Genomic DNA, 14,632 nt, shown 5'->3' with positions numbered 1-14,632 from the left:
TTAATGCCATCATTTCTTCCTTTTGCTTTAGCCAATCTACATTCAAGACCAAGTTTCAGAGTCTCTTCTGACACCCATATTGGTCTTTTTTTTCTTTCCTGTCTTTTTAAAGACCTCTTGCTTTCTTCATGTATGATGTCTTTGACGTCATTCTACAACTCATCTGATCTTCAGTCATTAGTGTTCAAAGTATCAAAACTATTCCTGAGGTGGTCTCTAAATTCAAGTAGGATATACTCAAGGTCGTACTTTGGCTCTAGTGGACTTGTTCTAATTTTCTTCAACTTCAACTTGAACTTGCATATGGGGAATTGATGGTCTGTTCCACAGTCAGTCCCTGGCCTTGCTCTGACTGATGATATTGAGCTTTCCCACCCTCTCTTTCCACAGATGTAGTCAATTTGATTCTTGTGTATTCCATCTGGCAATGTCCATGTGTACTGTCACCATTTATGTTGTTGAAAAAAGGTATTTGCAATGAAGAAGTCGTTAGTCTTGCACAATTCTATCCTGCAATCTCTAGCGTCATTTCTACCACCAAGGTCGTATTTTCCAACTACTATACCTTTGTCTTCATTTCAAATTTTTGCAGTCCAATCACCAGTAATTACCAATGCATCTTGATTGCATGTTTGATCAATTTCAGACTGCTGAAGTTGGTAAAAATCTTCAATTTCTTCATCTTTGGCTTTTGCAGTTAGTGCGTAAATTTGAATAATAATCCTATTAACTGGTCTTCCTTTTAGGCATATTGATATTATCCTATCACTGATAACATAGTACTTCAAGATAAATCTTGAAAAAAAATTTTTTTTTTTTCACTATGAACTCCATGCCATTTCTGTTTCCATTTATTATTCCCGGCATAGTAGGCCATAAGATCGTCTGATTCAAAATGGCCAATACCAGTCCATTTCAACTCACTAATGCCTAGGATATCAAAGTTTATGCATTCTATTTCATATTTGAAGATTTCCAATTTTCCTAGATTCATATTTCGTACATTATATTAATGGATGTTTGAAGCTCTTTATTCTCATTTTGAGTCATGCCATATCAGCAAATGAAGGTTCCAAAAGCTTGACTCCATTCACATCATTAAGGCTGGCTCTGTTTTGAGGAGGCAGCTCTTCCTCAGTCATATTTTGTGTGCCTTCCAACCTGAGAGGCTCCTCTTCCAGCACTGTATAAGATTTTCACTGGCCAACTTTTTCAGAAGTAGACTGCCAGGTCCTTCTTCCTAGTCTGTCTTAGTCTGAAACTCAGTTGAAACCTGTCCACCAAAGGTGACCCTGCTGGTATTTGAAACACCAGTGCAAAGCTTCCAGTTTCATAGCAACATGTAAGCCACCACAGTATGACAAATTGATACACAGTGGACATCAAAAATATTCAAAGCAATTGTGCTTTATGCCAGAGCAGAACAAATTTCCCTCACAATTATGTATAATTTGTTGTGCAGAAGCAAAAGAAAAGCAGCTGATATATAGAGGAAACGAGAGATTAAGAATCATGTGCCACTCACAGGAAGGCAGGCAAACAGAAGTGATTTCACTTTAGTTTCCTAACCTGTCATCTGTCAGTAAACTAAAAGAAAGGTGTATACACTGAAAATTCAAAGGAAAGTCCTTTACAGATACTCTTTATAAAAATCTGAATGTTTCATAAGCATCTACCTCTTCAGAGACTATTAGGAGTGGTTATGCTTTGCAGGGGTTGTGCAGCTATTTTCCAAATTATAAAAAGAATTTATCTATATGGGACTCCATTAGCCTAATTCCAAGCCAGTTTTTATAGCAAAGAAGCTTTTGTTTTGTTGTTAATTTTTTGTTTGTTCGCTTGCTTTATTTTTATGGAGCATTAAACATACAACTTGAAGTAACAGTGGACTCTTCCTTTTAATGCTTATATATTGGGTTGAACCATATGAAATTACTGAAATTAGACCATTTTTGCCTATAAAACAGCAATTTCATATGATTCAATTTAATATCATTCCCTATGTGGATAACTGTACTCTTTTATCTTATCCTGTTTTACAGCACAACTATAAACTTGCCATGTATGTGCACAGATCTGTCCCTTAAAAAGCTCACACACCACATTCCCTGAGTTAGGGTCCCACAACATAGACAAGTTGACTTTGGCACCTCTGGATTACCATTAGGGACAGACACCCTGTTGTCACTTGCTAAAGGGCATTTATGCCCACTTCCATATCATACTGTCTGTATAGACTATCTGGATTCCTCAGGTCATGAGGCTTCGCAAAGCTTGAAGAGAACTGGCAAAGTGAGTCTCAAAGGATGGACCAAAGATTTTTTGTAACTCTGGTATGTCCTAGGCCAAGAAAACCCAATTTTAGTCTACAGGCTACTTCACAAGGAGGTGGAACATCCCATATACCACCTATTTTTTTGTTCCCCTCTCATTGTTGGAGCCTTGGTGGCACAGTGGTTAAAGTGTTCAACTGCTAATCAAAATGTGAGCAGTTCATATCCACCAAGTGCTCCTTGAAACACCCTATGAGGCAGTTTTATTTTATCCTATAGAGTCACTATGAATTGGAATTGACTCGACAGCAGAGTTTGGTATGTTTGGTTTTTCTCACTGTAGGATGGAAAACCAACTAAGCTTAATTATCAGTTTCAACAGCATGCCTTTTGAGTCATTCAATTCAACATAATATATTCAACACCTACTGTAAGCTGGCACTGTGGCAAGAATTAGATGGTCTAGTTAATTTCTAATTAGTAAGTTATTAATGCAGAATGCTGGCAGTGTCATTTTATAAAAATAAACACTTTAAGAGAGAAGACCACAGACCACCTTGAGGTTCTAGTTGTCCAACGATTCCTGGACTGGCTTTGACAGTAACCTGCTTGGTTGCCCTCCAGCTTATTTCCTGTCACCGCAACTTCTTATGACAGATTTAAGAATCCTCTCTGCTGTGGGATCGACACTGAAAGGACCCTTTAGTAATTAGAGTTTTTTTCTGGTAACTAAAGAGTATGTAATGTCATAAGGTCAGGGTTTTGTGTTGTTTTGGTTTTTATTTTACCACACATTAACAATTTACCCAAAACATTGAACTAAACTGACACCATCCCAGCAATGTCGTCAAGGCCCAGTCCATTCCTCCCATCTGTTCTTATGACTAGTTTTGCACAAACTACAAATAAGTTTAACACCTTTGGAAGGCAATAAGCAAAACAGAAAATCTGTTCTGTGACTTCAAGTGGAATGTCACCTGGGTGGCACCTTAACAGGAGATGAGCTAGTATGGATTAGACCAAGCTTCAGGGTCTTAAAGGTAAAGGGTTTTTTTGGCACCTGGTACAGCACCCCCTGTGGCTATTTAGATACACTGTAAATATGTTTTTGTTTACAAGGTTCTTTCTATGCTAAAATGTTAGGCTATTTAACCCATATTTTATCCCTTTCGCCACATACCTTTCAAGGAAAATGGATTGTGCCAAATAATTAAATACTATATAAATATCAAAGCAAACTTACTGTGGTAGAATCAAAAGAAAGAACGTCCACAACCGGGGGATTAGAAGTCTGCAAATCGATTACCTCTAGCTTTGGATTAATCTGTACATTAGTGTAAAAAAAAAAAGTTAATATTAGATTTTTATACCAGAAGAAACTGTATAGTATTTGTAGAAAAGTAAGAGTATTTCATAATGTGTTCTGTAATTAAAATATGTTGGTATGGATATAAAAATTTTAACCAAAATATTAGCCTCCCAAATCTATCAACGTATACGAAAAGATTACCACAAATTGAGTTTATCATACAAATAAAAGTTTGCTTTCATATTAGAAAATCAATGTGATTCACCTATAGATTTTAAAAATAAAACGACCAACCTGAAAAGATGCAGAGAAAAAATCCTAGCCAGTTCATTAAGACAAAAAAAAAGGAAATAAAAGGTGTTACAGTGTAAAAATTGGAAAGGAAGAAATAAAATTGTCATTCATATATAACATGATTATCTATGGAGAAATCGTAAAAGAATCTATTGTTAAATCATTAGATTTAAATGATTAAGAGTTTAACAAGATTGCTAGATACAAAATCGATACACAAAATCAATTGCATTTCTGCACTTCAGCACAGAGTTAGAAAATGTAATTTTTAAAATGACACTATTTACAATACCACAAAAAATTGAAATACACCAGAATAAATACACAAAGACATATAAGGCCTTGAAGGAGAAAATAATAAAGCTCACGTGAATATATTAAAGAAGGCCTCAATAAATAGAAAGCTATACCATAAACAGCTCAGAAACAGAGCCCTGTATATAGAGAAAATACATATAAGATTAAAATGGTGCCATTCATCAATACAGGAAGGGTGACTAGAAGTTGATAAAACTGATTCACTATATGGATCTATTCCTAATACTACATGCAGAGGTGGATAGCAGACAAATGAGAAAACTAAATGTTATGTTAAAACTATAAAGTTAATAGAAGAAAATGCAGAAGAATATCTTTGGAGCCCAGAGTTGAAAAGGACGTCTTAAACAAAAACTTCGAAAGTAAAACCATAAGGCATTAAAAAAAAAAAAAAGGTGCCTCTTATTATACTAAAATTAAGGAGTTCTGTTAACAATGGATGTCACAAAGTTAATAATCAGATAATGGAACAGGAGGAGATATTATGATGTCTAAAGCTGGAAAAGGAGAAATATCTAAAATATATTTAAAAAGGACAGCGACCCCAAGGAAAAAAAAAAGTTGTGAAAGAGAAACCCTAAAAGCTAACCAGCATATGAAAAGATGTTCAGAAACGTTGCTAACAGGAAAAAGGAAAACACCAGTTAACACCTATTAGATTGCAAAAACTAGAAAGCTCAGTGATGTTAATATTATTTATAGCACCCTTGTTTGTAATGCCAAAAAAACCCAAAACCAGAACTGGAAATACCCCAAATGACTATCAACAGTAGAATAGATACATAGATTATGGGAATTAGTATTGTGTAAATTCACTATATGCTATATATAGCAGTGACAATCGAATGAATACACGTATGTGCAAGATAAAAAAATCTCAGGATTTTAATTTTAAATGAAAAAGGAAGTTGTAGAAAAATATATTCAGTATGATTCCATTTATATAAAGGTCAAAACCATTCAAAAGTAAACAATATCTGAATTACAGATTCTAGCCTATGTAGAAAAATTATAAAGAAAATCAAAGGGAATGATTAACACAGTGTTGACCACTTCTGAGGAAAGTTATCTCAGAACTCAAAAAGACCAGAACTTAACCAAAATCACACCAGCACCACCACCAAATATTTACTAAACATTATGGATTCAAAGAAATAAATGACACTTATGGCTATCATACTTACAATTTGTCTCTCAAACAAACAAAATAATTATAATGAAATAAACGGGAAAAAAGAGAGCAGAGCTTTGTATCAAATGAATGGTAGCAGCAATTAAGGGTACTGAAGAACCTCAAAGAAGAAACTGTTGATTAAGCATTTAGATAGTGAGAAAGGCTACCTATGGAGAAAATAGGGCTTTAAGATGGCGCCTTAAAAAAAAAAGTTTAAAAAATAAAAACAAAGAGACTGAGGTGAGTTAAAGAGCATTCCAGAGCACAGGCAGAAGCTGACATGATACTTTTGCAACAGTAAAAGACAATCAGAGAGGCTGGCATAAGTCAAATTGTGAAGGATGAAGGAATTTGGGAAGGTATAGAAAAGCTGCAGGCTAAAACGTTTCAAAAAGTCATCTGACAGAGACATGCAGAGTCTCAGAAATACACAAGGGGTAACAGTGAGGCCACGCGGCGATAGTCCAGGAGGCTGGTGATAAAAAGGGTGGAATGATTTTAAAAACACTTATCATGTTTGATGGTTGTAGCTGTACTTTTAGAAGTAGTAAGATCATTTTATAATTATCCAGCGCACTGTGTTAGAGGGGAAGATGTACGTACCCAGTAATCATCAGGTTAAAGTAAAGGGACAAGCATGTCAGGGTGAGAGTAAGCGGACTGCCAGCTTGGCTAGCCAACGATACTTTTAGGTCTTTCTGGTTGCTCCAGAGAGGGTTAGCTCTAGCTGGGTCTGGAGCTGCTGTGAAGAAACCAGAGGGTGACTCACCTTCCTTTCGACCTTGTTTGTTGATATTTTATTCTCTTTTATCTACTGCCACCTAGTGTAGACATGAAATGGCTTACCCATGAAAATGTAATTTGGTTTCACCGCCTGAATTTGGAACTGCCCAAGAAATCAAAATCATATGGAAATAGTCAGCACCTCTCACAGAAAAATCCCTGAACTAAGGCTGGAAAACTCTGTACCCAACAGTATTTTACTATACTGTGTTACGAGTTGTTGCTACATATAGTAAGTGGAGCAAGACATTCTTATTAGTAAAATTTTACAGTCCTTTCCATACAAAAAATATGCTAAGGAGGTGGCACTTGTAATTATTTACTGCCTAACCTCCAGGAATACTAACTGTACCGTCTGGCTCCCCAACATGGGAAGAACCCTTTAATAGAGTTCCCATGAAATGGAGTGGGATGCCTTATGAGAAGGAGCCTTGGTGGCACAGTGGTTAAGTGCACTCGGCTGCTAACCAAAAGGTTGGTAGTTTGAACCCACCCACAAAATATTATTATATAAATATTTGATATTTGTATAAGAAAAATTTCCTTCCTACTGACTATTATATAGAATTTCACAAACAACTTATAAATTAAGGTAATCTCAAATGGCTACTATAAAGCAAAAAAAGTCAGAAAACAGTTTATTAATAAATTTTTTTAATTCACAAACCATAATTCCTTTCTAAACTATTCTGCAATTCTCCTGCAACTCAATATTCTATAATAACTATTCTGATGCCTTGCTGTCAGCGAGAACAATCACAGTCTCTAAGAATGACTATTTTTTTCCAATGGAAATATGCAAAAGAAGAGGGCAATGCAGAAAACGAGTCTCACACTCGCATATTCAAGGAGGAAGGCTTGGCTTTGTCTGAGACATGGGATTGTGCAATTCAGCTCCTGAGAGTCAGAAGAAGATAAAGTCAGCATGAACTAGTGATGTGATGCAGCACAATGTGGGCAGGTTCAGACACCTCGTTTTAAACCTTAGGCTTCCATCCATGAAACAAACAAAAGGAGTTGTCATCCTTTTTTTTAAGAAAGGGTGCCTAGGCCAGGAGCAGTACAAAGGGTATGTAGTTACATCAGTCAAAAACTCACAGGAAGGGTATGTTTCACACAGCTAGTTTAAGAACCTAGGGTTTTATGCCTCATGTTCTCTTTCATGTGGCCTTCCTTCTCTTGTTTATTCTAAAAGCAACTGCCTATCACCCTGTCTGCGTTTATTTAGGAATAAGTATATATTTAGTCAGGTGGTACCCAAAGCCTAACACTTTGCAGGATGTTCCATCTTCAAGCAGCTGGAGCACTTAAAGCTGGCAAATGGGTGGCTTCTGCAAAAAGCCAAAGGATTTCATCCAGCATATTGTTGTTGTTGTCATTAGGTGCCATCATGTCAGTTTTGACTCATATGTACAACAGAACAAAATGCTGCCAGGTCCTGTGCCATCCGCAGAATCTTTGTTATGTTTGAGCCCATTGTTGCAGTCCCTGTGTCAATCCATCTTGTTGACGATCTTCCTCTTTTTCGCTGACCCTCTACTTTAAATAGCATGATGCCCTTTTGCAGCAACTGGTCCCTCCTGATAACATGCCCAAAGTAAGTGAGATGAAGTCTTGCCACCCTCGCTTCTAAAGAGCATCCTGGCTATACTTCCTTCAAGACAGATTTGTTTGTTCTTCTGGAAGTCCATGGTTGTCTTAGTTATCTAGTGCTGCTATTAACAGAAATACCACATGTGGATGGCTTTAACAAAGAGAAGTTTATTTTCTCCCAGTGAAGTAGGCTAAAAGTCCAAATTCGGGGTGTCAGCTACAGGGGAAGGCTTTCTCTCTCTCTGTTGGCTCTGGAGGAAGGTCCCTGTCCTCAACTTCCCCTGGACGAGGAGCTTCTCAGGCGCAGGGACCCTGGGTCCAAAGGACAACCTCTGCTCCAGTGCTGCTTTCTTGGTGGTATAAGGTCCCCTGTCTCTCTGCTTGCTTCTCTCTTTTATATTTCAAGAGATTGCCTCAAGACAATCTAATCTTTTAGATTGAGTCCTGCCTTACTAACATAACCGCTGCCCATGCTCCCTCAGTAACATCATAGAGGGAGGATTTACAACATGTATTTGTAGGAAAGTCACACGATAGGGGGAATCATGGCCCAGCCAAATTAATGCACACATTTTGGGGGGGACATAATTCAATCCATGACAATGGTATATTCAGTATTGTTCGCCGACACCATAATTCAAAGGCATCAATTCTTCTTCAGTCTTCCTCATTCATTTTCCAGCTTTCACATGCATATGAGGTGACTGAAAATACCATGGCCTGGGTCAGGCAAACTTCAGTCCCACTAGAAGTGACACCTTTTTTTTTTTTTTTTTAACACTTTAAAGAGGTCTTTTGCAGATTAGCCCAATGCGATGCATCATTTGATTTCTTGGCTGCTGCTTCCATGGACATTGATTGTGGATTCAAGTACAATGAAATTTTTGACAACTTTAATCTTTTCTCTATTTATCATGACATTGCTTATTGGTCCAGTTGTGAGGATTTTTGTTGTCTTCATGTTAGGTACAATCCATATTGAAGGCTGCAGTTTCTGATCTTCATTAGTAATTGCTTCATGTCCTCTTCACTTTCAGCAAGGTTGTGTCATCTGCATATCACAGGCTGTTAATGAGTCTTCCCTCCAATGTTGATGCCACGTTCTGCTTCACATACTTTAGCTTCTTGGATTATTTGCTCAGCATACAGATTGAATAAGTATGATGAGAGGATACAACGCTGACGCACACCTTTCCTGACTTTAAACCATGCGGTATCCCCCTTGTTCTGTTCAAGCAACTGTCTCCCGATCCATGTACAGATTCCTCATAAGCACAATTAAGTGCTCTGGAATTCCTATTCTTTGCAATGTTATCCATAATTTGTTACTATCCACACAATCAAACGCTTTTGCATAGTCTATGGAAGACAGCTAAACATCTTTCTCGTATTCTCTGCTTTCAGCCATGATCCATCTGACACCAGAAATGATATAACCCCTCATTCCATGTTCTCTTCTTAAACTGGCTTGAACTTCTGGCATTTTCTGTTCATGTACTGCTGCGACAACTTTTGAATTATCTTCAGCAAAATTTTACTTGTGTGTGATACTAATGATATTGTTGATTAATCTCTGCATTCTATTTGATCACTTTTCTTTGGAATGAGCAGAATAGGGACCTTTTCCAGTTGGCTGGGCAGGCAGCTGTCTTCCAAATTACTTGTATTGACCAATGAGTACATCCATGGCTGCATCTGTTTGTTGAAACACGTCAATTGTTATTCTGTTATTTCCTGGAGCCTTGTTTTTCTCCGATGTCTTCAGTGCCGCTTGGACTTCTTCCTTCAGTACCATTGGTTCTTGATCATATTCTACCTCCTGAAATGATCGAGGGTTGATCAATTCTTTTCAGTACAGTAACTCTATGTATTCCTTCCATCTTCTTTTGATGCTTCCTGTGTTGTTCAGTATTTTGCCCACAGAATCCCTAAATACTGCAACTCAAGGCTTGAATTTTTTCTTCAGTTCTTTCAGCTTAAGAAATGTTGAGCATTTCTAACTCCATGTCTTTGCATATGTCATTATAATACTTTAGTTTGTCTTCTGGAGCCACCCTTTTAATCTTTTGTTCAGCTCGTTTACTTCATATTTTCCTCCTGTTGCCTTAGCTACTCTACATTCAAGAGCAAGTTTCAGAGTCTCTCCTGACATCCATTTTGGTCTTTTGTTTCTTTCCTGTCTTTTTAATGACTTCTTGTTTTCTTCATGTATGATATCCTCGATGTCATTCTACAACTTGTCTGGTCTTTGGTCATTAGCTTTCAATGTGTCAAATCTATTTTTGAGACGATCTCTAAATCCAGGTGGGATATATTCAAGATTGTACTTTGGCTTTGGTGGGCTTGTTCTAATTTTCTTCAGCTTCTACTTGAACTTGCATATGAGCAATTGACTCTCTGTTCTGCAGGTGACCCCTGGCCATGTTCTGGCTGATGATATTGAGTTTTTCCATCATCTCTTTCCACAGATGTAGTTGATTTGACTCCTGGTATTCCATCTGCTGAGGTCCATGTGTATTGTTGCCATTTATTTAGTGAAACAAGGTATTTGCAATGAAGAAGTCATTGGTCTTGGAAAATTCTATCATGTGATCTTTGGCATCATTTCTATCACCAAGGCCATATTTTCCAACTACCAATCCTTCTTCTTTGTTTCATACTGTTGCATTCTAATCACCAGTAATTATGAATGCAACTTGATTGCATGTTTGACCAATTTCATATTGCAGAAGTTGGTAAAAACCTTCAATTTCTTCATCCCTAATGGCTGGTGCATAAATTTGAATGACAGTTGTATTAACTGGTCTTCCTTGTAGATGTATGATTATAATCCTATCACTGACAGTGTTGTACTTCGGGATAGATCTTGAAATGTTCTTTTTGATGATGAAAGCAATGGCATTCCACTTCAATCTGTCATTCCCAGCATAGCAGACCATATGATTTTCTGATTCAAAATGGCCAAAACCAGTCCATTTCAGCTCACTAATAGCTAGGATATTGATGTTTATGTGTTCGATTTCATTTTTGACGATTCCCAATTTTCCTAGATTCATACGTTGTACATTCCACATTCCAATTATTAATGAATGTTTGCAGCTATGTCTTCTTATTTTGAGTCGTGCCACATCGGCAAAAGATTGTCCCAAAACCTTGACTCTATCAACATCATTACGGTCGACTCTACTTTTAGGAGACTGCTCTTTCCCAGTTGTCTCTTGAATACCTTCCAACCTAAGGGGCTCATCTTCCAGCACTTTGTCAAACAATGTTCCACTCCTATCATAAGGTTTTCATTGGCTAATTGTTTTTCAGAAGCAGACCACCAAGTCCTTCTTCCTAGTCTGTCTTAGTCTGGAAGCTCAGCTGGAACCTGTCCACCACAGGTGACCTTGCTGGTATTGTATACCAATGGCATAGCTTCCAGCATCACAGACAACATACGAGTCCCCTCGGTACAACAAACTGAGAGATGTGCAGGGAAGAAAAAATTTTACCTGTGTTTTATGGACTATGCAAAGGCATTTGACTGTATGGATCATAACAAATTATGGGTAACATTGCAAAGAATGGGAATTCCAGAACACTTAATTGTGCTCATGAGGACACTGTACATAGATCAAGGGGCAGTCATTCGAACAGAACAAGACAATACTGCCTGTTTCAAAATCAGGAAAGGTGTGCGTCAGGGTTGTATCCTTTCATCATACTTATTCAATCTGTATTCTGAGCAAATAATCTGAGAAGCTGGACTACATGAAGAAGAACGGGGCATCAGGATTGGAGGAAGGCTCATTAACAACCTGTGTTATGCAGATGACACAACTTTGCTTGCTGAAAGTGAAGAGGACTTGAAGCACTTTCTGATGAAGATCAAAGATTAAAGCCTTCAGTATGGACTACACCCCAACATAAAGAAAACAAAAATCCTCACAACTAGACCAATAAGCGACATCATGATGAAGAGAGAAAAGAGGACATTTTCAAGGATTTCATTTTACCTGGACCCAAAATCAATGCCCTTGGAAGCAGCAGTCAAGAAATTAAACAACACATTGCATTGGGCAAATCTGCTGCAAAATATCTCTTTTAAAGTGTTAAAAAGCAAAGGTGTCACTTAAAGGACTAAGGTGGGCCTGACCCAAGCCGTGGTGTTTTTAATCACCTCATAAGCATGCAAAAGCTGGACAATGAATAAGGTACACCGAAGAATTGGGGTCGCTGAAAAGTTGCATTGGTAAAGAATACTGAATATACCATGGACTGTCAGAAGAATGAAGAAATCTGTCTTGGAAGAAGTACAGCCAGAGTGCTCCTTAGAAGCAATGATTGCAAGACTTTGTCTTATGTACCCTGGAGGGACCAGTCCTTGGAGAAGGACATCATGCTTGGTAAAGCAGAGGGTCAAAGAAAAAGAGGAAGACCCTCAACAAGAAGTACTAACACTGGCTGTAACAACGGGCTCAATTATAACAATGATTATTAGGATGGCTCAGGACCCGGCAGTGTTTTGTTCTGTTTTACATAGTGTTGCTCTGAGTCACAACCAAATTGACAGCATCTAGCAATAACAACAATAACTCAAATTCAGAAATAATACACTGATGTTTAATGCAAAAATAAGAAGTTAGAGAAATTAATTACATTTTATAGATACTGTTTCCTCCATTTAAAAAAAAAATTTGATTGTGTTTTTGGTAAAAATTTGCACAGCACGCAGGGTCCCATTTAACAATTACTACGCAAACTGTTCAGTGACATTGGTTACGCTTTTCTCAATATGTCATTATTCTCGTTAATGCTATTCTGGATATTTTGTTTCCAGTGATCTGGCTTCCCTGTCCCCTTACCCTTTCATCTTTGCTTTAGACTAATTGTTGACCATTCGGTTCCACATAGATGATTTTTTTGAAGGTACGCAGTACTCATGGATAACATCCTCCATTTAGCAAGAAGGTGATCTCAACGGTTAGCTCATGGAGTATTTCAGGGTGATACTTCAGGGCGTGCTCCAGTCTCAACTTGTCCAGCAAGTCTGGCTTTTTTTACAGCTTGAGTTCTATTCCACATTTCTCTCCCTTCTGTCAGGATCCATCCATTATGGCCCTGATCAGAATGATCATTAGTGGCAAATGAGGCTGTGGCTCATGTAGACTCTTAGTCCTGTAGTATAGTTTCTTCTCTAAGTCTCATATGCGTGCGAAAGCTGGACAATGAATAAGGAAGACCAAAGAAGAACTGATGCCTTTGAATTGTGGTGTTGGCAAAGAATACTGAATATACCATGGACTGCCAGTAGAACGAACAAATCTGTCTTAGAGGAGGTACAGCCAGAGTGGTCATTAAAAGCAAGGGTGGCAAGGCTTCGTCTTATGTACTTTGGACACATTATCATGAGGGATCAGTTCCTGAAGAAGGACATTATACTTGATAAAGTAGAAGGTCAGCGAAAAAGAGGAAGATCCTTGAGGAGATAGAGTGGTGCACTGGCTGCAACAATGGGCTCAAACACAGCAATGATCGTGAGGATGGCACAGGACTGGGCAGTGTTTCGTTTTGTTGTATGTAGGGTCCCTATCGGTCAGAATCGATGTGATAGCACCTAACAACAACAGATCCCATAGCTTTGCCCCTATCTCTTCCCAGAACTTTATGGTTTTAGCTTTAACATTTAGGTCCTTAATCCCCTTTGAGTTAGTTTTTGTTTACTGTATGAGGTACGGTTCCTGTTTCATTTTTCTACATGTGGCTATCCAATTTTTCCAGCACTATTTGTTGAAGAGACTGTTTCTTCCCTGTTGAAAGGACTTTGACTCTTCGTTGAAAATCAGTTGTCCATAGATGGATGGGTTTATTTCTGGCTTCTCATTTCTATTCCACTGGTCTATGTGTTTATCTTTGAACCTGTACCAGGCCGTTTTGATTACCATAGCAGTATAGTATATTTTGAGGTTGGGAAATATGAAGCTTCCTGCTTTGTTCTTCTCAAATATTGCGTTGGCTATTTGAGGCCTCTTTCCTTTCCATATATAGCTGATGATTAGTTTTTTCCATCTCAATAAATAATGTTGGAATTTGGACCAGGATTACATTGTATCCATAGATCACTTTAGGTAGTGCTGACGTTTTACAGTATTACGTCTTCCAACCCATGAGCAGGGACTGTCCTTCCATTTAAGTAGATCTCTTTCAGTCTCCTATATTAGTGTTTTATAATTTTCATATATATGTCTTTTACATCCCTGTTTAGGTCTATTTCTAGGTATTTTATCATTTTGGGGGCTACTATAAATGGTACTGCTTTCTTGATTTCCTTTTCGGATTCCTCCTTGTTAGTGTATAGGAACCCAAATGATTTTTGTGTTCCTCCACATTTTTTTAATAATGTTTTTATATTCTATTTTAATTATATACACTGATCTCAAAAAAAAAAGTCTGCCTAAGTTTCAAATATTTCCAAAGTAACATATGAAAGCTGACCTTGCCTAAAAGCTTTGAAAAAAATTTTAATCCACCATCGTTAGTTTTTTTTCAAAGTAAAATTCACTAATCACAAATAAATCTAGCACAGCTTCTATTTTGGTTCCTACTATCTTTTCTAGTCATCTTTTGGCTTTAGGAGGGATCCATGGCAATTAATAAGAACTATTCACAAAACGGAAACCCTGATGGTGTAGAGGTTAAGGCTGCTAACCATAAACGTCAGCAGTTCAAATCCACCAGGCGCTCCTTGGAAACTCTATGGGGCAGTTCTACTTTGTCCTATAGGGTCGCTATGAGTCGGAATTGACTCGATGGCAATGGGCTTGGTTTTGGTTTATTCACAAAACAATCTGACCTTTAGCAATTTTTTTTCATAATACCAAAGGAGATGTTCTCTTTCCAGAA

The 14,632-nt window shown here is 37.7% G+C and overlaps 1 protein-coding gene across 6 annotated transcripts in view; it reads right to left on the bottom strand.

Moving 5' to 3' along the window:
- POC1B (POC1 centriolar protein B) overlaps positions 1-14,632 on the bottom strand; it is a 167,495-nt gene that overhangs the window by 93,649 nt on the left and 59,214 nt on the right. For all 6 annotated transcript variants that reach the window (XM_023559445.2, XM_064283754.1, XM_023559451.2 and 3 more), the window contains one exon: positions 3,517-3,597. In XM_023559445.2, coding sequence (XP_023415213.1) covers positions 3,517-3,597 — 81 coding nt within the window. The remainder of the gene's footprint in view (positions 1-3,516; positions 3,598-14,632) is intronic.

The sequence above is a fragment of the Loxodonta africana genome, chromosome 4, assembly GCF_030014295.1.
Source record: "Loxodonta africana isolate mLoxAfr1 chromosome 4, mLoxAfr1.hap2, whole genome shotgun sequence".
NCBI classification, from domain to species: domain Eukaryota; kingdom Metazoa; phylum Chordata; class Mammalia; order Proboscidea; family Elephantidae; genus Loxodonta; species Loxodonta africana.
This window is presented reverse-complemented; position numbering and strand designations above follow the sequence as displayed.